The 27,606-nt window shown below is 40.3% G+C and overlaps 8 protein-coding genes and 1 pseudogene across 8 annotated transcripts; all 9 read left to right on the top strand.

Annotated features, from left to right (window-relative positions):
* Positions 1 to 412: 412 nt before the first annotated feature.
* Positions 413 to 1,495, top strand: LOC115812530 (sushi, nidogen and EGF-like domain-containing protein 1). The gene is made up of 4 exons (XM_030775008.1): positions 413 to 440; positions 585 to 718; positions 1,019 to 1,285; positions 1,370 to 1,495. Exons 1-4 carry the CDS (start codon positions 413 to 415, stop codon positions 1,493 to 1,495), a joined length of 555 nt encoding a protein of 184 aa, XP_030630868.1.
* A 154-nt stretch (positions 1,496 to 1,649) lies between these two features.
* On the top strand, positions 1,650 to 2,732 carry LOC115812529 (sushi, nidogen and EGF-like domain-containing protein 1). Its single transcript, XM_030775006.1, has 4 exons — positions 1,650 to 1,677; positions 1,822 to 1,955; positions 2,256 to 2,522; positions 2,607 to 2,732. The coding sequence occupies exons 1-4, from the start codon at positions 1,650 to 1,652 to the stop codon at positions 2,730 to 2,732; spliced, it is 555 nt and encodes a 184-aa protein (XP_030630866.1).
* A 154-nt stretch (positions 2,733 to 2,886) lies between these two features.
* LOC115812528 (sushi, nidogen and EGF-like domain-containing protein 1) lies at positions 2,887 to 3,969 on the top strand. Its single transcript, XM_030775005.1, has 4 exons — positions 2,887 to 2,914; positions 3,059 to 3,192; positions 3,493 to 3,759; positions 3,844 to 3,969. The coding sequence occupies exons 1-4, from the start codon at positions 2,887 to 2,889 to the stop codon at positions 3,967 to 3,969; spliced, it is 555 nt and encodes a 184-aa protein (XP_030630865.1).
* A 154-nt stretch (positions 3,970 to 4,123) lies between these two features.
* LOC115812527 (sushi, nidogen and EGF-like domain-containing protein 1) lies at positions 4,124 to 5,206 on the top strand. Its single transcript, XM_030775004.1, has 4 exons — positions 4,124 to 4,151; positions 4,296 to 4,429; positions 4,730 to 4,996; positions 5,081 to 5,206. The coding sequence occupies exons 1-4, from the start codon at positions 4,124 to 4,126 to the stop codon at positions 5,204 to 5,206; spliced, it is 555 nt and encodes a 184-aa protein (XP_030630864.1).
* A 154-nt stretch (positions 5,207 to 5,360) lies between these two features.
* Positions 5,361 to 6,443, top strand: LOC115812526 (sushi, nidogen and EGF-like domain-containing protein 1). Its single transcript, XM_030775003.1, has 4 exons — positions 5,361 to 5,388; positions 5,533 to 5,666; positions 5,967 to 6,233; positions 6,318 to 6,443. The coding sequence occupies exons 1-4, from the start codon at positions 5,361 to 5,363 to the stop codon at positions 6,441 to 6,443; spliced, it is 555 nt and encodes a 184-aa protein (XP_030630863.1).
* Positions 6,444 to 6,597: 154 nt separating this feature from the next.
* LOC115812525 (sushi, nidogen and EGF-like domain-containing protein 1) lies at positions 6,598 to 7,680 on the top strand. The gene is made up of 4 exons (XM_030775002.1): positions 6,598 to 6,625; positions 6,770 to 6,903; positions 7,204 to 7,470; positions 7,555 to 7,680. The coding sequence occupies exons 1-4, from the start codon at positions 6,598 to 6,600 to the stop codon at positions 7,678 to 7,680; spliced, it is 555 nt and encodes a 184-aa protein (XP_030630862.1).
* A 154-nt stretch (positions 7,681 to 7,834) lies between these two features.
* Positions 7,835 to 8,905, top strand: LOC115812524 (sushi, nidogen and EGF-like domain-containing protein 1). The gene is made up of 4 exons (XM_030775001.1): positions 7,835 to 7,862; positions 8,007 to 8,140; positions 8,441 to 8,707; positions 8,792 to 8,905. The coding sequence occupies exons 1-4, from the start codon at positions 7,835 to 7,837 to the stop codon at positions 8,903 to 8,905; spliced, it is 543 nt and encodes a 180-aa protein (XP_030630861.1).
* Positions 8,906 to 11,545: 2,640 nt separating this feature from the next.
* On the top strand, positions 11,546 to 12,616 carry LOC115812523 (sushi, nidogen and EGF-like domain-containing protein 1). Its single transcript, XM_030775000.1, has 4 exons — positions 11,546 to 11,573; positions 11,718 to 11,851; positions 12,152 to 12,418; positions 12,503 to 12,616. Exons 1-4 carry the CDS (start codon positions 11,546 to 11,548, stop codon positions 12,614 to 12,616), a joined length of 543 nt encoding a protein of 180 aa, XP_030630860.1.
* A 166-nt stretch (positions 12,617 to 12,782) lies between these two features.
* Positions 12,783 to 19,699, top strand: LOC115812522 (alpha-tectorin-like; annotated as a pseudogene).
* Positions 19,700 to 27,606: the final 7,907 nt, after the last annotated feature.

Genomic DNA, 27,606 nt, shown 5'->3' with positions numbered 1-27,606 from the left:
GTTTTCATTGCCTCATGGAACCAAGTGTCATACTACTCGGGCGCAGGGGTAAGTATCCCTGAAAGAAAGACCTACATTAAATCATTCACTGGAATGAATTCCTGTTAAGTCCACATTTTCATGTGCTACCAGGCCGCAACCTTCCAAGTGGTGTTGGTGTCCAGCGGTGATGTCTCCTTCTTACTCTTGAACTACGGTGACATTGATGCAACAGAGCAGCTTTGGATGGTGAGGAAAACACAATACTGTCGTTTATAGTTTCTAAGAGTATGGGCATTATGCAATCATTATTACATTGACTTTATGTTTACTGTGATTGTAGGCTGGATATGACACAGAGGACTCTTCCTCTTCTCTCACAATTCCTGCACCCGGCGCGTCAGACCTCTCATCAGGCTCCAATGTCGAAGTTATGGGTCGCTGGGCTTTCCGCGTCAACCGTAAGGAATTTTTTCTGCTCTCATGTGGAAACACATGAAAAACGCTAATCGATATAGTCTTGTCAACTGTTTAAGCATATCCAGAATAAGTTATATTTAAAAAGGAAATAAGGCAATGTAACTTCTTAACCTTTACCGGTACAGATCCTGCTCCAGCTGTCCTGTTTCCATTTGGGGATGGAGACCTGCAAACTCCTGTATCTGATGATGGAAGCTCTGAGGAGATCATCTTGCAGCAGCCTTTCAACTACTTTGGACGCACTTACAATCAGATCTATGTGAGTACAATGTTGCAAAGCTCTATCAAATAATGCCATTACATTTCTTTGGTAAAAGCAGGGATGCACTCTGAATTTCCTGTCCCTATCTTAAGTAGTTTGTTGCTTAACACGATGTGTTAAATGGCTGGATCTATGCTTGTGCACATGCTGTGGTGATGAGAATGCTGCAATGTTTCCTGGAAATAACCGTACATTGATACTTTTACTAACTGTACATTCATTTCTCCGCAGTTTTAAAGCTCCTCTCGAGACATTTTATTCATGTTTCTCAATGTATGCACATGTATTCCCATTCAGGTCAATAATAATGGACACTTGACCTTCACTGAGCCCTTCTCTGAGTACAGCCCCTATTCAGGCTCTGGAAGAGACATCATCTTCCCACTGTGGACCGACCTGAACAATGGAATCCAGGGGACTGTTTCCTACCGACAGGCCACAGACAGTGCCACTCTGAACCAAGTCACCAGTCAGATTAATCAGTATTTCCCTGATGTTTCCTTTGCTGCATCCTGGGTTTTCATTGCCACATGGAACCAAGTGTCATACTACTCGGGCGCAGGGGTAAGTATCCCTGAAAGAAAGACCTACATTAAATCATTCACTGGAATGAATTCCTGTTAAGTCCACATTTTCATGTGCTACCAGGCCGCAACCTTCCAAGTGGTGTTGGTGTCCAGCGGTGATGTCTCCTTCTTACTCTTGAACTACGGTGACATTGATGCAACAGAGCAGCTTTGGATGGTGAGGAAAACACAATACTGTCGTTTATAGTTTCTAAGAGTATGGGCATTATGCAATCATTATTACATTGACTTTATGTTTACTGTGATTGTAGGCTGGATATGACACAGAGGACTCTTCCTCTTCTCTCACAATTCCTGCACCCGGCGCGTCAGACCTCTCATCAGGCTCCAATGTCGAAGTTATGGGTCGCTGGGCTTTCCGCGTCAACCGTAAGGAATTTTTTCTGCTCTCATGTGGAAACACATGAAAAACGCTAATCGATATAGTCTTGTCAACTGTTTAAGCATATCCAGAATAAGTTATATTTAAAAAGGAAATAAGGCAATGTAACTTCTTAACCTTTATCTGTACAGATCCTGCTCCAGCTGTCCTGTTTCCATTTGGGGATGGAGACCTGCAAACTCCTGTATCTGATGATGGAAGCTCTGAGGAGATCATCTTGCAGCAGCCTTTCAACTACTTTGGACGCACTTACAATCAGATCTATGTGAGTACAATGTTGCAAAGCTCTATCAAATAATGCCATTACATTTCTTTGGTAAAAGCAGGGATGCACTCTGAATTTCCTGTCCCTATCTTAAGTAGTTTGTTGCTTAACACGATGTGTTAAATGGCTGGATCTATGCTTGTGCACATGCTGTGGTGATGAGAATGCTGCAATGTTTCCTGGAAATAACCGTACATTGATACTTTTACTAACTGTACATTCATTTCTCCGCAGTTTTAAAGCTCCTCTCGAGACATTTTATTCATGTTTCTCAATGTATGCACATGTATTCCCATTCAGGTCAATAATAATGGACACTTGACCTTCACTGAGCCCTTCTCTGAGTACAGCCCCTATTCAGGCTCTGGAAGAGACATCATCTTCCCACTGTGGACCGACCTGAACAATGGAATCCAGGGGACTGTTTCCTACCGACAGGCCACAGACAGTGCCACTCTGAACCAAGTCACCAGTCAGATTAATCAGTATTTCCCTGATGTTTCCTTTGCTGCATCCTGGGTTTTCATTGCCACATGGAACCAAGTGTCATACTACTCGGGCGCAGGGGTAAGTATCCCTGAAAGAAAGACCTACATTAAATCATTCACTGGAATGAATTCCTGTTAAGTCCACATTTTCATGTGCTACCAGGCCGCAACCTTCCAAGTGGTGTTGGTGTCCAGCGGTGATGTCTCCTTCTTACTCTTGAACTACGGTGACATTGATGCAACAGAGCAGCTTTGGATGGTGAGGAAAACACAATACTGTCGTTTATAGTTTCTAAGAGTATGGGCATTATGCAATCATTATTACATTGACTTTATGTTTACTGTGATTGTAGGCTGGATATGACACAGAGGACTCTTCCTCTTCTCTCACAATTCCTGCACCCGGCGCGTCAGACCTCTCATCAGGCTCCAATGTCGAAGTTATGGGTCGCTGGGCTTTCCGCGTCAACCGTAAGGAATTTTTTCTGCTCTCATGTGGAAACACATGAAAAACGCTAATCGATATAGTCTTGTCAACTGTTTAAGCATATCCAGAATAAGTTATATTTAAAAAGGAAATAAGGCAATGTAACTTCTTAACCTTTACCTGTACAGATCCTGCTCCAGCTGTCCTGTTTCCATTTGGGGATGGAGACCTGCAAACTCCTGTATCTGATGATGGAAGCTCTGAGGAGATCATCTTGCAGCAGCCTTTCAACTACTTTGGACGCACTTACAATCAGATCTATGTGAGTACAATGTTGCAAAGCTCTATCAAATAATGCCATTACATTTCTTTGGTAAAAGCAGGGATGCACTCTGAATTTCCTGTCCCTATCTTAAGTAGTTTGTTGCTTAACACGATGTGTTAAATGGCTGGATCTATGCTTGTGCACATGCTGTGGTGATGAGAATGCTGCAATGTTTCCTGGAAATAACCGTACATTGATACTTTTACTAACTGTACATTCATTTCTCCGCAGTTTTAAAGCTCCTCTCGAGACATTTTATTCATGTTTCTCAATGTATGCACATGTATTCCCATTCAGGTCAATAATAATGGACACTTGACCTTCACTGAGCCCTTCTCTGAGTACAGCCCCTATTCAGGCTCTGGAAGAGACATCATCTTCCCACTGTGGACCGACCTGAACAATGGAATCCAGGGAACTGTTTCCTACCGACAGGCCACAGACAGTGCCACTCTGAACCAAGTCACCAGTCAGATTAATCAGTATTTCCCTGATGTTTCCTTTGCTGCATCCTGGGTTTTCATTGCCACATGGAACCAAGTGTCATACTACTCGGGCGCAGGGGTAAGTATCCCTGAAAGAAAGGCCTACATTACATCATTCACTGGAATGAATTCCTGTTAAGTCCACATTTTCATGTGCTACCAGGCCGCAACCTTCCAAGTGGTGTTGGTGTCCAGCGGTGATGTCTCCTTCTTACTCTTGAACTACGGTGACATTGATGCAACAGAGCAGCTTTGGATGGTGAGGAAAACACAATACTGTCGTTTATAGTTTCTAAGAGTATGGGCATTATGCAATCATTATTACATTGACTTTATGTTTACTGTGATTGTAGGCTGGATATGACACAGAGGACTCTTCCTCTTCTCTCACAATTCCTGCACCCGGCGCGTCAGACCTCTCATCAGGCTCCAATGTCGAAGTTATGGGTCGCTGGGCTTTCCGCGTCAACCGTAAGGAATTTTTTCTGCTCTCATGTGGAAACACATGAAAAACGCTAATCGATATAGTCTTGTCAACTGTTTAAGCATATCCAGAATAAGTTATATTTAAAAAGGAAATAAGGCAATGTAACTTCTTAACCTTTACCTGTACAGATCCTGCTCCAGCTGTCCTGTTTCCATTTGGGGATGGAGACCTGCAAACTCCTGTATCTGATGATGGAAGCTCTGAGGAGATCATCTTGCAGCAGCCTTTCAACTACTTTGGACGCACTTACAATCAGATCTATGTGAGTACAATGTTGCAAAGCTCTATCAAATAATGCCATTACATTTCTTTGGTAAAAGCAGGGATGCACTCTGAATTTCCTGTCCCTATCTTAAGTAGTTTGTTGCTTAACACGATGTGTTAAATGGCTGGATCTATGCTTGTGCACATGCTGTGGTGATGAGAATGCTGCAATGTTTCCTGGAAATAACCGTACATTGATACTTTTACTAACTGTACATTCATTTCTCCGCAGTTTTAAAGCTCCTCTCGAGACATTTTATTCATGTTTCTCAATGTATGCACATGTATTCCCATTCAGGTCAATAATAATGGACACTTGACCTTCACTGAGCCCTTCTCTGAGTACAGCCCCTATTCAGGCTCTGGAAGAGACATCATCTTCCCACTGTGGACCGACCTGAACAATGGAATCCAGGGGACTGTTTCCTACCGACAGGCCACAGACAGTGCCACTCTGAACCAAGTCACCAGTCAGATTAATCAGTATTTCCCTGATGTTTCCTTTGCTGCATCCTGGGTTTTCATTGCCACATGGAACCAAGTGTCATACTACTCGGGCGCAGGGGTAAGTATCCCTGAAAGAAAGACCTACATTAAATCATTCACTGGAATGAATTCCTGTTAAGTCCACATTTTCATGTGCTACCAGGCCGCAACCTTCCAAGTGGTGTTGGTGTCCAGCGGTGATGTCTCCTTCTTACTCTTGAACTACGGTGACATTGATGCAACAGAGCAGCTTTGGATGGTGAGGAAAACACAATACTGTCGTTTATAGTTTCTAAGAGTATGGGCATTATGCAATCATTATTACATTGACTTTATGTTTACTGTGATTGTAGGCTGGATATGACACAGAGGACTCTTCCTCTTCTCTCACAATTCCTGCACCCGGCGTGTCAGACCTCTCATCAGGCTCCAATGTCGAAGTTATGGGTCGCTGGGCTTTCCGCGTCAACCGTAAGGAATTTTTTCTGCTCTCATGTGGAAACACATGAAAAACGCTAATCGATATAGTCTTGTCAACTGTTTAAGCATATCCAGAATAAGTTATATTTAAAAAGGAAATAAGGCAATGTAACTTCTTAACCTTTACCTGTACAGATCCTGCTCCAGCTGTCCTGTTTCCATTTGGGGATGGAGACCTGCAAACTCCTGTATCTGATGATGGAAGCTCTGAGGAGATCATCTTGCAGCAGCCTTTCAACTACTTTGGACGCACTTACAATCAGATCTATGTGAGTACAATGTTGCAAAGCTCTATCAAATAATGCCATTACATTTCTTTGGTAAAAGCAGGGATGCACTCTGAATTTCCTGTCCCTATCTTAAGTAGTTTGTTGCTTAACACGATGTGTTAAATGGCTGGATCTATGCTTGTGCACATGCTGTGGTGATGAGAATGCTGCAATGTTTCCTGGAAATAACCGTACATTGATACTTTTACTAACTGTACATTCATTTCTCCGCAGTTTTAAAGCTCCTCTCGAGACATTTTATTCATGTTTCTCAATGTATGCACATGTATTCCCATTCAGGTCAATAATAATGGACACTTGACCTTCACTGAGCCCTTCTCTGAGTACAGCCCCTATTCAGGCTCTGGAAGAGACATCATCTTCCCACTGTGGACCGACCTGAACAATGGAATCCAGGGGACTGTTTCCTACCGACAGGCCACAGACAGTGCCACTCTGAACCAAGTCACCAGTCAGATTAATCAGTATTTCCCTGATGTTTCCTTTGCTGCATCCTGGGTTTTCATTGCCACATGGAACCAAGTGTCATACTACTCGGGCGCAGGGGTAAGTATCCCTGAAAGAAAGACCTACATTAAATCATTCACTGGAATGAATTCCTGTTAAGTCCACATTTTCATGTGCTACCAGGCCGCAACCTTCCAAGTGGTGTTGGTGTCCAGCGGTGATGTCTCCTTCTTACTCTTGAACTACGGTGACATTGATGCAACAGAGCAGCTTTGGATGGTGAGGAAAACACAATACTGTCGTTTATAGTTTCTAAGAGTATGGGCATTATGCAATCATTATTACATTGACTTTATGTTTACTGTGATTGTAGGCTGGATATGACACAGAGGACTCTTCCTCTTCTCTCACAATTCCTGCACCCGGCGCGTCAGACCTCTCATCAGGCTCCAATGTCGAAGTTATGGGTCGCTGGGCTTTCCACGTCAACCGTAAGGAATTTTTTCTGCTCTCATGTGGAAACACATGAAAAACGCTAATCGATATAGTCTTGTCAACTGTTTAAGCATATCCAGAATAAGTTATATTTAAAAAGGAAATAAGGCAATGTAACTTCTTAACCTTTACCTGTACAGATCCTGCTCCAGCTGTCCTGTTTCCATTTGGGGATGGAGACCTGCAAACTCCTGTATCTGATGATGGAAGCTCTGAGGAGATCATCTTGCAGCAGCCTTTCAACTACTTTGGACGCACTTACAATCAGATCTATGTGAGTACAATGTTGCAAAGCTCTATCAAATAATGCCATTACATTTCTTTGGTAAAAGCAGGGATGCACTCTGAATTTCCTGTCCCTATCTTAAGTAGTTTGTTGCTTAACACGATGTGTTAAATGGCTGGATCTATGCTTGTGCACATGCTGTGGTGATGAGAATGCTGCAATGTTTCCTGGAAATAACCGTACATTGATACTTTTACTAACTGTACATTCATTTCTCCGCAGTTTTAAAGCTCCTCTCGAGACATTTTATTCATGTTTCTCAATGTATGCACATGTATTCCCATTCAGGTCAATAATAATGGACACTTGACCTTCACTGAGCCCTTCTCTGAGTACAGCCCCTATTCAGGCTCTGGAAGAGACATCATCTTCCCACTGTGGACCGACCTGAACAATGGAATCCAGGGAACTGTTTCCTACCGACAGGCCACAGACAGTGCCACTCTGAACCAAGTCACCAGTCAGATTAATCAGTATTTCCCTGATGTTTCCTTTGCTGCATCCTGGGTTTTCATTGCCACATGGAACCAAGTGTCATACTACTCGGGCGCAGGGGTAAGTATCCCTGAAAGAAAGGCCTACATTACATCATTCACTGGAATGAATTCCTGTTAAGTCCACATTTTCATGTGCTACCAGGCCGCAACCTTCCAAGTGGTGTTGGTGTCCAGCGGTGATGTCTCCTTCTTACTCTTGAACTACGGTGACATTGATGCAACAGAGCAGCTTTGGATGGTGAGGAAAACACAATACTGTCGTTTATAGTTTCTAAGAGTATGGGCATTATGCAATCATTATTACATTGACTTTATGTTTACTGTGTTTATAGGCTGGATATGACACAGAGGACTCTTCCTTTTCTCTTGCAATTCCTGCACCCGGCGCATCAGACCTCTCATCAGGCTCCAATGTCGAAGTTATGGGTCGCTGGGCTTTCCGCGTCAACCGTAAGGAATTTTTTCTGCTCTCATGTGGAAACACATGAAAAACGCTAATCGATATAGTCTTGTCAACTGTTTAAGCATATCCAGAATAAGTTATATTTAAAAAGGAAATAAGGCAATGTAACTTCTTAACCTTTATCTGTACAGATCCTGCTCCAGCTGTCCTGTTTCCATTTGGGGATGGAGACCTGCAAACTCCTGTATCTGATGATGGAAGCTCTGAGGAGATCATCTTGCAGCAGCCTTTCAACTACTTTGGACGCACTTACAATCAGATCTATGTGAGTACAATGTTGCAAAGCTCTATCAAATAATGCCATTACATTTCTTTGGTAAAAGCAGGGATGCACTCTGAATTTCCTGTCCCTATCTTAAGTAGTTTGTTGCTTAACACGATGTGTTAAATGGCTGGATTTATGCTTGTGCACATGCTGTGGTGATGAGAATGCTGCAATGTTTCCTGGGAATAACCGTACATTGATACTTTTACTAACTGTACATTCATTTCTCCGCAGTTTTAAAGCTCCTCTCGAGACATTTTATTCATGTTTCTCAATGTATGCACATGTATTCCCATTCAGGTCAATAATAATGGACACTTGACCTTCACTGAGCCCTTCTCTGAGTACAGCCCCTATTCAGGCTCTGGAAGAGACATCATCTTCCCACTGTGGACCGACCTGAACAATGGAATCCAGGGAACTGTTTCCTACCGACAGGCCACAGACAGTGCCACTCTGAACCAAGTCACCAGTCAGATTAATCAGTATTTCCCTGATGTTTCCTTTGCTGCATCCTGGGTTTTCATTGCCACATGGAACCAAGTGTCATACTACTCGGGAGCAGGGGTAAGTATCCCTGAAAGAAAGACCTACATTAAATCATTCACTGGAATGAATTCCTGTTAAGTCCACATTTTCATGTGCTACCAGGCCGCAACCTTCCAAGTGGTGTTGGTGTCCAGCGGTGATGTCTCCTTCATACTGATGAACTACGGTGACATTGATGCAACAGAGCAACTTTGGATGGTGAGGAAAACACAATAGTGTCGTTTATAGTTTCTAAGAGTATGGGCATTATGCAATCATTATTACGTTGACTTTATGTTTACTGTGTTTGTAGGCTGGATATGACACAGAGGACTCTTCCTTTTCTCTTGCAATTCCTGCACCCGGCGCATCAGACCTCTCATCAGGCTCCAATGTCGAAGTTATGGGTCGCTGGGCTTTCCGCGTCAACCGTAAGGAATTTTTTCTGCTCTCATGTGGAAACACATGAAAAACGCTAATCGATATAGTCTTGTCAACTGTTTAAGAATAACCAGAATAAGCTATATTTAAAAAGGAAATAAGGCAATGTAACTTCTTAACCTTTACCTGTACAGATCCTGCTCCAGCTGTCCTGTTTCCATCTGGGGATGGAGACCTGCAAACTCCTGTATCTGATGATGGAAGCTCTGAGGAGATCATCTTGCAGCAGCCTTTCAACTACTTTGGACGCACTTACAATCAGATCTATGTGAGTACAATGTTGCAAAGCTCTATCAAATAATGCCATTACATTTCTTTGGTAAAAGCAGGGATGCACTCTGAATTTCCTGTCCCTATCTTAAGTAGTTTGTTGCTTAACACGATGTGTTAAATGGCTGGATTTATGCTTATGCACATGCTGTGGTGATGAGAATGCTGCAATGTTTCCTGGAAATAACCCTACATTCATACCTTTGCTAACTGCACATTCATTTCTCCGCAGTTTTAAAGCTCCTCTCGAGACATTTTATTCATGTTTCTCAATGTATGCACATGTATTCCCATTCAGGTCAATAATAATGGACACTTGACCTTCACTGAGCCCTTCTCTGAGTACAGCCCCTATTCAAACTCTGGAAGAGACATCATCTTCCCACTGTGGACCGACCTGAACAATGGAATCCAGGGAACTGTTTCCTACCGACAGGCCACAGACAGTGCCACTCTGAACCAAGTCACCAGTCAGATTAATCAGTATTTCCCTGATGTTTCCTTTGCTGCATCCTGGGTTTTCATTGCCACATGGAACCAAGTGTCATACTACTCGGGCGCAGGGGTAAGTATCCCTGAAAGAAAGACCTACATTACATCCTTTACTGGAATGAATTCCTGTTAAGTCCCCATTATCATGTGCTACCAGGCCGCAACCTTCCAAGTGCTGTTGGTGTCCAGCGGTGATGTCTCCTTCATACTGATGAACTACGGTAACATTGATGCAACAGAGCAACTTTGGATGGTGAGGAAAACACAATAGTATTGTTTATAGTTTCTAAGAGTATGGGCATTATGCAATCATTATTACATTGACTTTATGTTTACTGTGTTTATAGGCTGGATATGACACAGAGGACTCTTCCTTTTCTCTTGCAATTCCTGCACCCGGCGCATCAGACCTCTCATCAGGCTCCAATGTCGAAGTTATGGGTCGCTGGGCTTTCCGCGTCAACCGTAAGGAATTTTTTCTGCTCTCCTGTGGAAACACATGAAAAACGCTAATCGATATAGTCTTGTCAACTGTTTAAGCATATCCAGAATAAGTTATATTTAAAAAGGAAATAAGGCAATGTAACTTCTTAACCTTTATCTGTACAGATCCTGCTTCAGCTGTCCTGTTTCCATTTGGGGATGGAGACTTGCAAACTCCTGTATCTGATGATGGAAGCTCTGAGGAGATCATCTTGCAGCAGCCTTTCAACTACTTTGGACGCACTTACAATCAGATCTATGTGAGTACAATGTTGCAAAGCTCTATCAAATAATGCCATTACATTTCTTTGGTAAAAGCAGGGATGCACTCTGAATTTCCTGTCCCTATCTTAAGTAGTTTGTTGCTTAACACGATGTGTTAAATGGCTGGATCTATGCTTGTGCACATGCTGTGGTGATGAGAATGCTGCAATGTTTCCTGGAAATAACCGTACATTGATACTTTTACTAACTGTACATTCATTTCTCCGCAGTTTTAAAGCTCCTCTCGAGACATTTTATTCATGTTTCTCAATGTATGCACATGTATTCCCATTCAGGTCAATAATAATGGACACTTGACCTTCACTGAGCCCTTCTCTGAGTACAGCCCCTATTCAGGCTCTGGAAGAGACATCATCTTCCCACTGTGGACCGACCTGAACAATGGAATCCAGGGAACTGTTTCCTACCGACAGGCCACAGACAGTGCCACTCTGAACCAAGTCACCAGTCAGATTAATCAGTATTTCCCTGATGTTTCCTTTGCTGCATCCTGGGTTTTCATTGCCACATGGAACCAAGTGTCATACTACTCGGGAGCAGGGGTAAGTATCCCTGAAAGAAAGACCTACATTAAATCATTCACTGGAATGAATTCCTGTTAAGTCCACATTTTCATGTGCTACTAGGCCGCAACCTTCCAAGTGCTGTTGGTGTCCAGCGGTGATGTCTCCTTCATACTGATGAACTACGGTAACATTGATGCAACAGAGCAACTTTGGATGGTGAGGAAAACACAATAGTGTCGTTTATAGTTTCTAAGAGTATGGGCATTATGCAATCATTATTACATTGACTTTATGTTTACTGTGTTTATAGGCTGGATATGACACAGAGGACTCTTCCTTTTCTCTTGCAATTCCTGCACCCGGCGCATCAGATCTCTCATCAGGCTCCAATGTCGAAGTTATGGGTCGCTGGGCTTTCCGCGTCAACCGTAAGGAATTTTTTCTGCTCTCCTGTGGAAACACATGAAAAACGCTAATCGATATAGTCTTGTCAACTGTTTAAGCATATCCAGAATAAGTTATATTTAAAAAGGAAATAAGGCAATGTAACTTCTTAACCTTTATCTGTACAGATCCTGCTTCAGCTGTCCTGTTTCCATTTGGGGATGGAGACTTGCAAACTCCTGTATCTGATGATGGAAGCTCTGAGGAGATCATCTTGCAGCAGCCTTTCAACTACTTTGGACGCACTTACAATCAGATCTATGTGAGTACAATGTTGCAAAGCTCTATCAAATAATGCCATTACATTTCTTTGGTAAAAGCAGGGATGCACTCTGAATTTCCTGTCCCTATCTTAAGTAGTTTGTTGCTTAACACGATGTGTTAAATGGCTGGATCTATGCTTGTGCACATGCTGTGGTGATGAGAATGCTGCAATGTTTCCTGGAAATAACCGTACATTGATACTTTTACTAACTGTACATTCATTTCTCCGCAGTTTTAAAGCTCCTCTCGAGACATTTTATTCATGTTTCTCAATGTATGCACATGTATTCCCATTCAGGTCAATAATAATGGACACTTGACCTTCACTGAGCCCTTCTCTGAGTACAGCCCCTATTCAGGCTCTGGAAGAGACATCATCTTCCCACTGTGGACCGACCTGAACAATGGAATCCAGGGAACTGTTTCCTACCGACAGGCCACAGACAGTGCCACTCTGAACCAAGTCACCAGTCAGATTAATCAGTATTTCCCTGATGTTTCCTTTGCTGCATCCTGGGTTTTCATTGCCACATGGAACCAAGTGTCATACTACTCGGGAGCAGGGGTAAGTATCCCTGAAAGAAAGACCTACATTAAATCATTCACTGGAATGAATTCCTGTTAAGTCCACATTTTCATGTGCTACTAGGCCGCAACCTTCCAAGTGCTGTTGGTGTCCAGCGGTGATGTCTCCTTCATACTGATGAACTACGGTAACATTGATGCAACAGAGCAACTTTGGATGGTGAGGAAAACACAATAGTGTCGTTTATAGTTTCTAAGAGTATGGGCATTATGCAATCATTATTACGTTGACTTTATGTTTACTGTGTTTGTAGGCTGGATATGACACAGAGGACTCTTCCTTTTCTCTTGCAATTCCTGCACCCGGCGCATCAGACCTCTCATCAGGCTCCAATGTCGAAGTTATGGGTCGCTGGGCTTTCCGCGTCGACCGTAAGGAATTTTTTCTGCTCTCATGTGGAAACACATGAAAAACGCTAATCGATATAGTCTTGTCAACTGTTTAAGCATATCCAGAATAAGTTATATTTAAAAAGGAAATAAGGCAATGTAACTTCTTAACCTTTATCTGTACAGATCCTGCTCCAGCTGTCCTGTTTCCATCTGGGGATGGAGACCTGCAAACTCCTGTATCTGATGATGGAAGCTCTGAGGAGATCATCTTGCAGCAGCCTTTCAACTACTTTGGACGCACTTACAATCAGATCTATGTGAGTACAATGTTGCAAAGCTCTATCAAATAATGCCATTACATTTCTTTGGTAAAAGCAGGGATGCACTCTGAATTTCCTGTCCCTATCTTAAGTAGTTTGTTGCTTAACACGATGTGTTAAATGGCTGGATTTATGCTTATGCACATGCTGTGGTGATGAGAATGCTGCAATGTTTCCTGGAAAAAACCGTACATTCATACCTTTGCTAACTGCACATTCATTTCTCCGCAGTTTTAAAGCTCCTCTCGAGACATTTTATTCATGTTTCTCAATGTATGCACATGTATTCCCATTCAGGTCAATAATAATGGACACTTGACCTTCACTGAGCCCTTCTCTGAGTACAGCCCCTATTCAAACTCTGGAAGAGACATCATCTTCCCACTGTGGACCGACCTGAACAATGGAATCCAGGGAACTGTTTCCTACCGACAGGCCACAGACAGTGCCACTCTGAACCAAGTCACCAGTCAGATTAATCAGTATTTCCCTGATGTTTCCTTTGCTGCATCCTGGGTTTTCATTGCCACATGGAACCAAGTGTCATACTACTCGGGCGCAGGGGTAAGTATCCCTGAAAGAAAGACCTACATTACATCCTTTACTGGAATGAATTCCTGTTAAGTCCCCATTATCATGTGCTACCAGGCCGCAACCTTCCAAGTGCTGTTGGTGTCCAGCGGTGATGTCTCCTTCATACTGATGAACTACGGTAACATTGATGCAACAGAGCAACTTTGGATGGTGAGGAAAACACAACAGTATCGTTTATAGTTTCTAAGAGTATGGGCATTATGCAATCATTATTACTTTCACTTTTTGTTTACTGTGATTGTAGGCTGGATATGACACAGAAGACTCTGCCTCTTCCCTCACAATTCCTGCATCCAGTGCTTCAGACCTCTCATCAAGCTCCAATGTCGAAGTTTCAGGTCGCTGGGCTTTCCGCGTTGACAGTAAGGCATTTTCTTCTCCATTACTTAAACACGTTATAAACAAAGTTTGATATAATCTTCTGAAGCATTGGTTGATGTTTAAAAAATCCTATACTTAATCAGGAAAGAAGTAATGCACCTGCTTAACCTTTGTCTGCACAGGTTTTACTCCATCAGTTTTGCTTCCATTTGGGTTTGGAGACACTGAAACTCCTGTATCTGATGATGGAAGTTCAGAGGAGATCATCTTGCAGCAGCCTTTTAACTACTTTGGACGCACATACAATCAGATCTATGTTAGTACATTATTCCATAGCCCTGTCCAGTGATACCTGTAGTTTTTTTAATGAAAAACTTTGTGGATAAAAGAAATATTTCTTGTATGCACACAGTTTTATATAACAAAGACTACATTGTCATATAACACTGTATATATACTTTTTCTTTTAACTGATTGTACTTGCATTTGACAACACTTTTATAACCCTCATACTGACCTTGTATTCATACCCATAAATGTGTTTGTACGCATTCCCATTCAGGTCAATAATAATGGACACTTGACCTTCACTGAGCCCTTCTCTGAGTACAGCCCTTATTCAAACTCTGGAAGAGACATCATCTTCCCACTGTGGACCGACCTGAACAATGGAATCCAGGGAACTGTTTCCTACCGACAGGCCACAGACAGTGCCACTCTGAACCAAGTCACCAGTCAAATTAATCAGAATTTCCCTGATGTTTCCTTTACCGCATCCTGGGTTTTCATTGCCACATGGAACCAAGTGTCATACTACTCAGGTGCAGGGGTAGGTCAGCCCCAATGAAAGCCTTATATTAAAGCATTCATTTTAAAGAATTCCTCATTAAGTCCACATTTTCATTTTCAATCAGGACGCAACCTTCCAAGTGGTGCTGGTGTCCAATGGCGATCTCTCATTCATACTGATGAACTACGGTGACATTACTTCTACAGAGCAGCTTTGGCTGGTGAGAAAAACACAATAGTATCATTTGTAGTTTCCAAAAGTGTGTACTTTATATATTTGGTCAAGTTTTGTGATTTTATACTTTGTGGGGTTTTTTTTGTATTTTAAGAAATACTTTCCCTGTTTTTAGAATTAATACTTTTCATATGTTGTATTTGCATATGTTTATGATGTTTACTTTATATTTGATATAATTGTAGGCTGGATATGACACAGAGGATTCTGCTGCTTCCTTCACAATTCCTGCATCAAGTGCTTCAGACCTCTCATCAAGCTCAAATGTTGATGTTTTGGGTCGCTGGGCTTTCCGCGTAGACAGTGAGGCTTGTTTTTGTTTTTTTTGCTCCATTGTTGAAACACATGCACTGTGCTAATTGATGTAATGCTAATTCAGAACTGTTGGGCCATATTTACAAAACCCTTATTAAATAAGAATATGAGGCAAGGCACCTAATTAATTTTTATGTGCATAGGATCTGCCGCAGCACTCCTGTTTCCAACTGGGGATGGAGACACACTAACTCCTTTCTCTGATGATGGAAGTTCAGAGGAGATCATCTTGCAGCAGCCTTTTAACTACTTTGGACGCACTTACAATCAGATCTATGTGAGTACAATTTCACAAATCACAGTTAAACAATAGTATATTTTTTATACTTGGCCTATATACACCCTTGATTACTATTAATTTAACCCCTTCTCTACTTGACATGAACAAGTCCACATGTTTTTCTACTCAGGTCAATAATAATGGACACTTGACCTTCACTGAGCCGTTTCCTGAGTACAGCCCCTATTCAGACTCTGGAAGAGACATCATCTTCCCACTGTGGACCGACCTGAACAATGGAATCCAGGGAACTGTTTCCTACCGACAGGCCACAGACAGTGCCACTCTGAACCAAGTCACCAGTCAGATTAATGAATATTTCCCTGATGTCTCCTTTACTGCATCCTGGGTTTTCATTGCCACATGGAACCAAGTTCCATACTACTCGGGCGCAGGGGTAAGTATCCCTGAAAGAAAGACCTACATTAAATCATTCACTGGAATGAATTCCTGTTAAGTCCACATTTTCATGTGCTACCAGGCCGCAACCTTCCAAGTGGTGTTGGTGTCCAGCGGTGATGTCTCTTTCGTACTGATGAACTACGGTAACATTGATGCAACAGAGCAACTTTGGCTGGTGAGGAAAACATAACTTTATCATGTAAAGTTGATAAATGCATGTGTTTTGTACATGTTTGATGAGATTTCATCTCATTCAGCTTTTATTTTTCAAATAACTGTTTTTTTTAGTATTAAACTGTCTTTTTACAATATTATTTGTTGGAACGTATTTGTTTATTTTTGTTTTGTTCATGTTTGATGTTATTTTATGTTAGACATGACTAAATGAACTCACTAGATATTTTTTATAGCTGAATGTTGTGATAATGTTAAGTGAAAAAATGTGTTTATTCTTCTTTTAGGCTGGTTATGACACAGTTGACTCTGCACATTATTTCACTATCCCTGGGTTCAGCAGCTCAGATCTGCAGTCAAGCAGTAACATCAATGTGTTGGGACGTTGGGCATTCAAAGTTGATGGAGGGCAAGATGGTAAATTGTTGCAGTTTTTTTATATCCTGATTTATTTAGCCCTCGGTTTACTTAGTACTTAGACAAAACAGCAATCTAAAATGACTGTCATAATTCATACTCATCTTGATGCTTCACATTTGTTTTCACATGTTTTGTTTTATTTTGTTTGATTTTGGTATGGGATTCTTTTTTTTTTTTTTTTTAATTTGAGACATTGCCCTCTGTTTGTTTTGAGCCTCAGTTAATGAATCTCCACTAGGAGAACAGGAATTTTTTCATCTTTTCATTCTTTCCACAGATGTCTGTTCTACACTGGACTGTGTAGATACTGAAATATGTCAGCAGCGTGGAGGTACTTACGGATGTGCATGCAGGGAGGGCCAGCGACCCAACTCTGTTCATTTTGGTGAGGACTGCGTTATACAAATGAAAACACATTCTCTGTCTATGAATCTACAAAAAAGATCTTCACACGCTGAGATTGAATGCATCTGTATTGAAGCAATTAACAGTTAACAATCAAAATCAAATCGAGTTGAAAACAAGCTGTGAGAGAGCATTGTTAGACATTTATGAGTTAAAAGGTAATGAGATATTGAAATAGTTGTTATGTTGTTATACACTTGTTCAGTGTAAAATGATATAAACACCTTCAGAGTAAACTGAACAATGGTAAATGCCATGTGTACACAGTATATCTTCCAAGTGCCATACAATATCTCTTCCAAATTTCTAGAATGCATAAAGATTCTTCTCATATGTTGTCTTTCTTCTTCGCTCACATCTCCCTACCCTCTCAATTAAGACTCCATGGAAACCTGCTCCAGTAGCTCTGGATTGATGTCTCTGTCACGTTGCCAGCTCTTTGAGGCTGGTTTCTCTCCAAGCAACCTGCACCTCAATGACCCAAGTTGTCTTGGGACAGTTCAGAATGGCAGAGTTGTGTTCTTTTTTGATAATGATGACAATGTCTGTGGGACAACTCTTTCGGTATGTCACTGTAAACATATAGCACAATCACAGCATTTGTAATGCGTGCATGATGTGTTATTATACGTTTTTGCCATTACTTTAGCAATTCATGATTTTTTTTTTGTCCACAGTAATGTATATTTCATAACTTTTCATTTCTTCACTTCTATCCCACAGAGCAACAGCACTCACTTCTTCTATGAAAATGCCATTCAAACTGGGTCTGGTTCTGGATCAGGACCCATTATCAGTCGCAACAGCTGGCTGCATTTAGCGTTCTCTTGTGTATATCCTCTCATCCAGACCCTCTCAATGCCAATGGCCATCCATGCTATGGAAAGGTCAGAAATAACCTGCCACATTTTAAGCTAAATCTACTTTCAAAACACCATAAACACACTCAAAATCATTAGGATGCTGCACTATTATGTGTCAAATCCCCAATGAGCATTACATAATTCAACCAATAACACTATGCTTTACACTCATAGTTTAAATACATGACCTGATACAAGCAAATATAAATTTACTGCAGTTTTTAAATTATTGTTATTAGCTTAATATGTATCATGACCCAGGGAGATTAACCATGGCCCTCAAATTCAAAGGAAATGTCAACTGCGACCACATGTAGGACTGAATCAATAGGCGCACCTCTTACTTAAGTAAGACTGAGGACTCTCATGCCCAGTGTTTTGTGTTGAACAACTCTTGTGAACCCTTTATGAAGGGTTATGAACCCATAGCTTTCATTCATGTGGAAAACTTCATTCATGTGTAAGCATGCTTATTAAATGGTACCCGTATGTATATGCATAATTCATGGCCTCATGCTTTGTTCAACAGTATTGTGCATAGGGAGCTACCAGCTGGTGAGGGAACATACCAGATCCGAATGATTGCATACCACGATGCTGGGTTTACTACACCATTCTCAGGACCAGTCAGTATCATGGTGAACCAGCAGATTTATGTAGCAGTGGTAGTGGAGGGAGTTGACAGCCGACAGCTCTCCAATGTGCTGGACAACTGCTGGGCCACACCTGTTGATGACATTGACCACAACATACGCTGGAATTTGATTACTGGAGAGTAAGTTCTCTGACACTGTAAAACATCCTTTGTCAATTAACTGGGACATCAATGTCTACATTTGCCATTTTGCACCATGGATGTATAAGTGGATGACATGGATGTATAAGTGGATGAGTAATAATTGACAGTAAGTGGCCTCTGACATAGAAAGTAAAAGCTGTAAGTTGCACTAGATAAGAGTGTCCACTGAATGAATAGATGCAACGTTAATGCATGTCTATGCAAGCACATTTCTTAAGACTTTTATCTAATCTGTCTCTCTCCTCCAGGTGTCCTAACCCCGAGGATGGCACAGTGGAGGTGCTGCAAAACGGTATTTCCACCACAAGCCGTTTCTCCTTCAGAATGTTCACCTTTACTGGACAATCTGAAAGGATTTTCTTGCACTGTCAGGTCCACTTGTGCATTTTGGAGGGAAACAACTGCGCTCTGGTAAGTTTCTATACCTTATTCAGTTGCTTTCCAGGATTAGTTTTCAGACTCAGCCTAAACCTGCCAGTAGTTTAATATCACTGATTACTTTGTCTCATGATTAAAGAATTCTCAGGTCTCAGTATCTGAATGCCATGTGCCAATGTTCTTCCCTTTGTGTTTTTGTCAAATGCAGCCATGTTATCACGAAGCCAACCAAAGAAACCGCAGATCTGTAGACTTCCATGACACTGCTTCAATCTCTATGAGCTTCTAATGTGGTCAGACAGAAACCTGGGTAAATATTTTCAGTAAAGATTTGGACAAAAGTGGACAATTGGAGGGATGATTGTTCCTACTTTAGTTTTCTATTCTTTTTTTCTTTTTTTTTTAAGTTAAGACCCATGTTTGATAGTAAGGTCCAGTTTAGGACCTTCTACAAACAAATCTTTAGTTAAACTGTGATGTCACACTTTTTTCTTTCACATTTCCCCTTTACTCAGTAATTCTCATCTTTCCTCTCCATTTTTTCCACGCATTTTGATGTTCTTTTTTGGGATATTTAGCTAGTCTGTAATCTATGTGGATCTCTCACTGGCATGTGTTTCCCTAGATTTCTGAAGCTAACAAGAGGATTTATAAGACCACACAAAGAAGAAAAGGATCTGCTTCTGGATCAGTTTCCCTTTTCATGAAGAACACAGATAAATTGATCTGAAAAAAAAAAAACACAGTTGAATGAAATTGAAAAACAATCTCTGCTTTGGATTATCACTTCACTAGACAGTAAAAAAAGGCAGTGGCTTACATCTGTATTTCTACTATAATCTAGAATGTTCTTTGTTGGAAAGTACTCTTGATATATTCAAAATGCATGTTCACATATGCTCAGCAAGGAGAAAAATACTAAACTGCATGGATTACTGAATAAACTCAAAAAAGAAAAGCAGGCTTGAATTAATAAAAAAAAAAGCCTTAAAGAACAGTAAGCTATTAGATTTAAAAATATATATATATATGTGCATTTTGAATGAATAACAGTATGTGCTAAGCAGTCTGGCTAAAGTTTAAAAATGTGAAGAAAGCATTTTAATATCAGAAATACTTTTAAATATTGCAAAATAGAGCTGTGCCAAGTGATAACTTTTTAAGCAGTTAAAAACATTGAGAAAATGTCCAAATTCTGTTTCATTAAAGGCAAACTGACTCTAAACAAGACTCGAGTCTTTGATTTCTGTATTAAAGAATATGCTCAACATTATTGCAAGACCTCTCTGCACTAATCAGTTCAGTGTTTTGTTATGCCCAGCCTAGGGGTACCGAGCATAACAAAAGTGACCCCCCCTTTTTCCTGTACCCAGTGATGACCCGTGCCCACGAATTATAATCCAAAAAGTGATTTATTTACAAAGTGGTAGTAAAAAGCTTCGGGGGTGAGCGCGGCCAAAACAACAAACAAAACAATCTATATTTCCCAGACTAAATAACCTGCTTTCCAAAAATAAAAGAAAAGGAAATACAGAAAACTTCCCTAACTCCCTAACGAAAAACAGGAGAAAAGAAAATCCAACAAAAATGGCTTCACACCCCCTACCACTACCCAAACAGTTAACACGAAAATATTTACAACTATTTTACAACAACGAAAATCACATACACACATATAAAGTTTTACAAACGATACAACGAATCTCTGAAACACACACAACGAATTAGCAAAGCACAACGAATTATCAAAGCACAACGAACGGACACGGACAAAGTGGCCAGGACAAAACGAGAGGCGCCGGCATCTGGGTGGCGCGTCTTTTTAAAACTGGCGCCGTCAACCGTGGGCCAATCCTCGATCGCCACCTGTGGAGTAAGACATTAAAGAGACAGAAAGACATACGGGAAAACACAACAGACAGGGGAGGAAACAGCACCACACACAGGCAGGGGGAGAAAAACAACAGCACACAAAATAATACACATTTATGACCCAGGGTCATAACAGTTTGTCATCATCACAATTGTAGAACTACTCATTTTTTATTTCCCTCACATTAATTCTGATGAAGAAGATGCAAAAGATGTAAGTATGGTAATCTCTAGATTCTGAAACAAAGTGACAATATCTATCCAAGCAAACTGTGTCCTCTTCAAATTTGTTAAATCATTAAATGTGAGCCGTAACATAAATCAACTCATTCTCAAGTTTTGCAAACTTTTGTTGTTCTCTTTCTCCAAGAAGATATAACTGGTCAGCTGCAGAAAGACTCTAGTAAGGAAGGCAATTTTTTGCCAGAAATTATGCAACAACTGTATTTTGTGAAACAGATAGCAACCCCTAAGTTCTTGTTGGGCATTAATGTTTTTAAAAGTGTTGAAAATAATAAACAGGCACGACGATGACTTAAGGTAGTTTTTTTGTGTTTATTGAGTAAAAGGTAGCGTATACAACAAAAGTAGAGAGGAGGTCATCAGAGGCACCCAGACAGAGTCTTGATGGTGGAAGACTAACAACAAGGTCTCTCACACACACAGATATACACGTGCAGCCAAGGGCCTTCGACCTTGACGCTCATAGATAGTGAGAGCGCTCTAAAACTGTGGGGCAGGTGTGTGAGAGCTTGGTTGATAAACCAGTGTTTGAGTGAGAGAAGTGTAACACAAGATGAAAAGTTTGTCTACACATTCCATTCACATTCACTTAACAAAATATATACCTGTGATCGTATTTTACCACTACACCTCACTAAGAGACCAGAGAGGTCTGGTGGCAGTCAAAGTATTCAGCTAGGCCCCACATTCTGTATGCCCATCTTGGAAATTGAAGTGCTTTTTGTCAGACTCATGGCAATGTGTGTTATAAAACGTGTTAGAAGCATGCCAAAACTAACTGTGGATTAAATTGAAGACACAATGAAGAGTGTTTGTATCTACCATTCGACACCTTCCATAGCATGGGTCATAAAACTTTTTTACCATGAAGAACCAAGTAAATTAAAATATCGATAAGGTATTTTTGGAAAGAACCAGAGCAAAGTTTATGCTCCAGCCAATTAAACCAACAGGTGACACACAAGCAAACCTGTCTAACAATAGCCCGTTTAGAATAGAAGACGTTTAGAAATGAAACAGCACCATTACAAAGATAAATCCATGGAATATTTTGAAAATAGCACCATCTCACCAGTTGTCAAGCAAGTCATTGTCCTGTGAGACAGGTGACATCAGTCCTCAGTTCTTAAAGCATTGTATATAATTAGTTACTGAGTAGCTAAGTCAAGGAAACCTCACACCACAGCTGAAGAGCTAACATTCCCAGCTGCTGCAGATATGACTAATATGACAGTTGACAAGAAGGCCAAGAGAGCTGTGGAGACATTGCCTTTATCAAACAACACTGCCACACATCCTATTTATGTCATGACTAATGATACTCTAACAGAGATAGTAGAATGCACAAGGAAAAGCAGCAACTTTGAAAACTGATCTTCTGGTACTGTGAATCTGGCACAGCTCCTTGTTTAAGTAAGCTACATTCATGAAGGATATATATATATATATATATATATATATATATATATATATATATATATACACACACACACACACACACACACACACACAAACATATATATATATACATACATACATACATACACACACCACACACACACACACTCACACACACACACACACACACACACATTATATATATGCACACACACGCATATTTGGTGGTTCTTAGATTACAAGCACTTTCATGTCCTTTGGTCATATTTTTAAAAATACATATAATTTTGGACAATTCCCTCTCTTTGTTAAATTAACACTAAAACCATCTTAGAAATTTTTTACCATCTGTCCATTACCAATTACTTCTTTAAATTGCAATGGGATTACTTTACTTGTTACTCCTTTTGAAAAGTAATTACACTACTCATTACTTTTGAGTTACTCTCTAAAACCACAAATCCCCCAATTCACCACATAAAAACATCATAGTCCTATCATTACTTTACTTTCAATGCAACAGCCTGGTGCAAAGTATGAACACAGTTAAAGGCATAACTTACCAGCCTTTAATTAGAAAACAGTATAGCCAATACTGGTGGAATAGCCTACACAGTAAAAATGATGCATCAGATACAGTGGTTAACTACCGGTAGTTTCTGAGGTAGCTAGTCATACGTTCTGCTATCATCATCAGCTGACATCTGTGTTTTCTGCATTTTGTGATTAACAGTAATATTAAAGCTCTCCATATTCTTGTCATGATTGGCTACACCGTATTTTGGGGTTTTCTCAAATGTAGGAGACCTTGCTAGCTAGCTAACTGACCAGTTGTCAGTCTTGTCCCATTTAATGGGAGCTACTGTCATGGACCCAATCTCTCCTTAGTGACAGTGAGTAGTCATATTACAGATACACAGTTAAGGCGAACAGGTGTGTGTCGCGTCATAGCTGCTTCTATAATCATGTATTTTAACATCGCTGGAACACTGTATTGACCAATTAGCACCCAGGACCGGAACTATTTGTTTTATAAGTTACAATAAATTTAAATATTCAGCATGAAAAACATTGTTTTGGCGTGTGTAATGCAGGAATGGACATTTTAAGAATCCAGTAACTGTAATGTTATTGCTGAAATTTGAACTGTAATGCTTAACTTCATTACGGAAGAAAGTAATATAATTACAGTAACACGTTACTTTGTAATTCGTTACACCCGACACTGATTACAACCATGAAACATCAAAAGCCTACTGATAACTTGAGGATTTTCATAGAGACATCTTGCACCTTTCATTAGGGGTCGACTGATATATTTTTTTCAGGGCTGTTACCAATGCTCATTATTAGTAATCAAGGAGACCGATAACCAATATGTGGAACCGATATACATTTTGCATTAAAAATGAAAATCTTGGTGTCAAAACTCCAACATGAAACTTGAAATGCCTTTAAGCATATGTTTAATTCAAAGAAAGCTTTTCAACATTATCTTAAAACAAAAACTGCAGGGAGCTCCCAGTAGCATGTCTTATACAGTTAACTGAAAATTGTAATAAATAAGTAAATAAAATAGCTCCCCAAAGTTTTATAAAGTAAACAAGGAAAAATAAATAAAACTAGTGAAATTTAAGTCTGTGCTGTCATTCAAAACTAGGCTACTTCATTACTAATGATTACTACAGCCGAATATGTACAACAGCATTAGAAGTGACCATTCAACGCTGACAGCTGTACACCATCTATGCAGTCAATGTATGGATTAACACAGGCCTTAGATGCAGTTACGTCTTAGATGCAGCTACGTCTTAGTTCCATTATGGCTAAAGTCTGGAACAACAATATCCTGCACCTCGCTACAAGAAACAGAGTCAGAGACAGGTTCAGGACATACTTCAGTAACCTTACTAGTAGTCATGGGTTGATTTTGAGGGTGCATCTGAACAGTCAAAAAATTACGTCCTATGTCCTTTCCTTTCTTAACCACTTTTCCTTGAGCTCCATGGTAAACATCAAGAAAAGAAAAGACAACCACCGTGCTAAGAGAATCCGACTGCACTTCCATTAGGCTCCGTAATTATGCGACGGCAGATGTTATTGACATGGGTCGGCCGTGGTGAAACTACAATGTTCCAAAGATGGACTACTAAAAGCACATCTTAAATACTTCACCCCGTACGTTCTGCCGTGCTGTTTGACAGAGGGTTAATGATTTTAGTGTTTCTTAGGCAGCCCATGGTCTTTGCATCTCTCACAGAAAGAGCCACTGTAATAAATATGACAAACACTGTGTGAAAGAAAAGGCAAGTTCTTGATTTATTAATGTGCAAACAAAAATGTAGAAGGAAAAGTTCTTGAATATTGGTCATGTTGATCATTTGTGTTTCTTCAAATATATTTGTTATTCAGTTACACAATACTGAAGGTCATATAGTTAAACAAACGAGACTGAAAACAGCTAATCTTAAAATGACTTGTAACATTTAATTAAATAGAATGCAATTTTCTTATGGAAAAATTAAGCACACCCCTGTCTCTATGACTACCTCATAATGCCTTAAGTTGGTACTGGATGCATCAAATCATGTCTAAATAAATACAAAATATTAAGATATTTTGCCGTGTTTAACCATTTAAAATATGATCTGGTTTTCACTTTGTAAGTACACCTTCATCTAGCGATCCATGTAGTAGGTTTGGGGGACGGGGTAATTTGTAATGTCGATTGCCTCCACACTGGGCAAATCGGTGAAGCTATAGGAAAACTCGCTTTTCTTCATTTTGTATGGATCACATGCAATATGTGTTTCAGTTTTCTGACAGTATATAGATTCTTCACTTCCTGCCCTCCATCTGAATTCTGCACGCCACAATAGTCACGTGATTGCAAACAAGCTATTCCATTTCCCAATTCATGTATTGTGTAAATGTAAAGGGCAGGCCAAGAGAAGGGCACAGAGACAGGAGTGGCAATGCAGAATTTTGCTGTTTATTGGAGGAAGCATCAGAAGAAGAAAATCCATTAAACTTTGGAAACCAAAAGTGAAACAAAATAAAGTGAAAAAACAAAATAATTCTATACAACTAAACAAAGTCTCTGGCGTCCGTTGATAGAGGTCTAAAACCAGCAGAAACCAGTTTAGCAAAAAAACAGGAACAAAAGACAGGGACCCTAAACGGGCAAAAAACAGTAACAAAAGACAGGGACAAAAAAAAAACCAGGGAGCTCCCACACACATACATTTGGTGGCTAGCACCAAACAACAGACAGAGGGGGTGACAAACAATAGAGCATGGCTAATATATAAATATATAAGGTTATAGTTAAATAAATGTATCCACTGAAATTTACATAAAGTTATTCAACAAATAATCTTATTAAAGAAAACAAAACAAAGACATTAAGAGAACAACCTTTGAAACGGTCCATGCAGGAACGATAGTCAATGACTGCCCAAAGGCATTTAACAAATGCTATATGTAGATTTAATGAATCAGGGTATGCAAAAGAGATAACTTGAATAGGAACTTGACACAGACCAGGTGTGATGTGTCCTCAGCTTTATAAGTATTTTTCACTACATAAATGTCACCACTGAACAGGATGCAATTGTCTCCCGCTGATAAACTAACTAATGATCCATGACTAATTTTTTATGTTGAGTGAACCGCTGAGATCTAATCATATCATGTGGAAAAGGCCCGTTCTTATGCTCCTGGTAAAAACCATCCTTGCACACACTTTTTTTTATGTCTGACACTTGCCTTTTCCGACAGCCTCCTGATGATCTGTCTGGCATCATTGGCTAAATGTATTGGCCTGCGTATACTGTAAACGACGTAATTTCCATACACTGACTGAAAATGCTGAACAAATGTTGTAAGCAACTATTCAGCAAAATCACAGTATTGGAGGCACAGTGAGGTGCTGCGTAGAATTCTAATAGCCACATGCAGAAGCATAAAACTGTGGCAAAGTACATTTGGTAGATGGTCTTTCAGTGCCACTGGCCCAGTGTACAACAGAAATGTTCTAAATTCTGTGGCCTTCCACAGAATTTAGCCTTCCAATTCTGTAGACTCCCTCTCCGTGAGAACTCTCTTGGGAGTGTAATTGCGAAGGTGACAAGAGCTGCAGAAATAAGCCAATCTGCTGAGTATCTAAACGAGTAGGGAGAAGTCCTCTCATCCAAAACCCCATCAACCTTCTCACAACTCCAAGGCAAACCAGGAGCATGAAACCTAGTTGAAAGACCATACCAATTCCATCCTTTGTCAACCCAATGAACCCTTTATGATGGCATTCATCTTCCTGACTACTAAATGACACATCTGTCCACACAGGTGCATCTACCTCAGGAAAAGTCATGCTATTTTCTGCCCATAACCCCTCCTGAGTGCATTTTTCACAGCCATGATATGCATTGTGGTCTTTAATGTTCTTCACAAAAGCCCTAACGCTTGCATCACAAACAAAATTTGAAATTTGCACATTTTCACATTTGTCAGTTACATTCACACCCTCAGCTTTAAGTTTTCCAAATTCACTAACAAACTTTTCGAAGAACAGATTAACATCAGATGGTTTTTAAGACTCAAGATACAAACAGATGGTGAATGGTTGCTTTGTTCTGTCCTCCTCCACCAATCCTAGAATGGGCCAAAACTGCTGATTGCTGCTTTTAAATGAGGGCAATCCATCAATATTTACCTGCAAATTAATGACATTTCGGAGAGGTTTGATGGTCTCTAACACCTGCTTAATACCTTTCTATATCCCAAAATAATGCACAGTGCCACCGTCAATCTGTTGGACGTCATACTTTGATGGAGTGCTTAAAACACTGCAGGCATTCTTTGGAAGGTAGGGATGAAATTTTCTTAGAATGACCAAGAGCTCATTTAGATGGCATAAAGGTGTGTTGCTTTTCATTGCCCATTCTTTAAGTTCCTCTAATAGGAAATCTGTTGACTCTGCAGAATCAGATTCATCATCAGAGGGTTTTTTTTTGTTTTTTTTTTTG

The sequence above is a fragment of the Chanos chanos genome, chromosome 5 (genome assembly GCF_902362185.1).
Source record: "Chanos chanos chromosome 5, fChaCha1.1, whole genome shotgun sequence".
Lineage (NCBI taxonomy): Eukaryota > Metazoa > Chordata > Actinopteri > Gonorynchiformes > Chanidae > Chanos > Chanos chanos.
Note: the sequence above shows the minus strand (reverse complement) of the source record. Positions and strands in the feature narration are given on the sequence as shown.

Excerpts from the sequence above, each read along its gene's own strand:
- LOC115812530 (XM_030775008.1), top strand. The coding sequence starts at position 413 with ATGGGTCGCTGGGCTTTCCGCGTCAACC. Across the intron at positions 441-584 it reads CTGGGCTTTCCGCGTCAACC|ATCCTGCTCCAGCTGTCCTG; the intron begins GTAAGGAATTTT and ends TTACCGGTACAG. Across the intron at positions 719-1,018 it reads GCACTTACAATCAGATCTAT|GTCAATAATAATGGACACTT; the intron begins GTGAGTACAATG and ends ATTCCCATTCAG.
- LOC115812529 (XM_030775006.1), top strand. The coding sequence starts at position 1,650 with ATGGGTCGCTGGGCTTTCCGCGTCAACC. Across the intron at positions 1,678-1,821 it reads CTGGGCTTTCCGCGTCAACC|ATCCTGCTCCAGCTGTCCTG; the intron begins GTAAGGAATTTT and ends TTATCTGTACAG. Across the intron at positions 1,956-2,255 it reads GCACTTACAATCAGATCTAT|GTCAATAATAATGGACACTT; the intron begins GTGAGTACAATG and ends ATTCCCATTCAG.
- LOC115812528 (XM_030775005.1), top strand. The coding sequence starts at position 2,887 with ATGGGTCGCTGGGCTTTCCGCGTCAACC. Across the intron at positions 3,193-3,492 it reads GCACTTACAATCAGATCTAT|GTCAATAATAATGGACACTT; the intron begins GTGAGTACAATG and ends ATTCCCATTCAG. Across the intron at positions 3,760-3,843 it reads CATACTACTCGGGCGCAGGG|GCCGCAACCTTCCAAGTGGT; the intron begins GTAAGTATCCCT and ends ATGTGCTACCAG.
- LOC115812527 (XM_030775004.1), top strand. The coding sequence starts at position 4,124 with ATGGGTCGCTGGGCTTTCCGCGTCAACC. Across the intron at positions 4,152-4,295 it reads CTGGGCTTTCCGCGTCAACC|ATCCTGCTCCAGCTGTCCTG; the intron begins GTAAGGAATTTT and ends TTACCTGTACAG. Across the intron at positions 4,997-5,080 it reads CATACTACTCGGGCGCAGGG|GCCGCAACCTTCCAAGTGGT; the intron begins GTAAGTATCCCT and ends ATGTGCTACCAG.
- LOC115812526 (XM_030775003.1), top strand. The coding sequence starts at position 5,361 with ATGGGTCGCTGGGCTTTCCGCGTCAACC. Across the intron at positions 5,389-5,532 it reads CTGGGCTTTCCGCGTCAACC|ATCCTGCTCCAGCTGTCCTG; the intron begins GTAAGGAATTTT and ends TTACCTGTACAG. Across the intron at positions 6,234-6,317 it reads CATACTACTCGGGCGCAGGG|GCCGCAACCTTCCAAGTGGT; the intron begins GTAAGTATCCCT and ends ATGTGCTACCAG.
- LOC115812525 (XM_030775002.1), top strand. The coding sequence starts at position 6,598 with ATGGGTCGCTGGGCTTTCCACGTCAACC. Across the intron at positions 6,904-7,203 it reads GCACTTACAATCAGATCTAT|GTCAATAATAATGGACACTT; the intron begins GTGAGTACAATG and ends ATTCCCATTCAG. Across the intron at positions 7,471-7,554 it reads CATACTACTCGGGCGCAGGG|GCCGCAACCTTCCAAGTGGT; the intron begins GTAAGTATCCCT and ends ATGTGCTACCAG.
- LOC115812524 (XM_030775001.1), top strand. The coding sequence starts at position 7,835 with ATGGGTCGCTGGGCTTTCCGCGTCAACC. Across the intron at positions 8,141-8,440 it reads GCACTTACAATCAGATCTAT|GTCAATAATAATGGACACTT; the intron begins GTGAGTACAATG and ends ATTCCCATTCAG. Across the intron at positions 8,708-8,791 it reads CATACTACTCGGGAGCAGGG|GCCGCAACCTTCCAAGTGGT; the intron begins GTAAGTATCCCT and ends ATGTGCTACCAG.
- LOC115812523 (XM_030775000.1), top strand. The coding sequence starts at position 11,546 with ATGGGTCGCTGGGCTTTCCGCGTCAACC. Across the intron at positions 11,852-12,151 it reads GCACTTACAATCAGATCTAT|GTCAATAATAATGGACACTT; the intron begins GTGAGTACAATG and ends ATTCCCATTCAG. Across the intron at positions 12,419-12,502 it reads CATACTACTCGGGAGCAGGG|GCCGCAACCTTCCAAGTGCT; the intron begins GTAAGTATCCCT and ends ATGTGCTACTAG.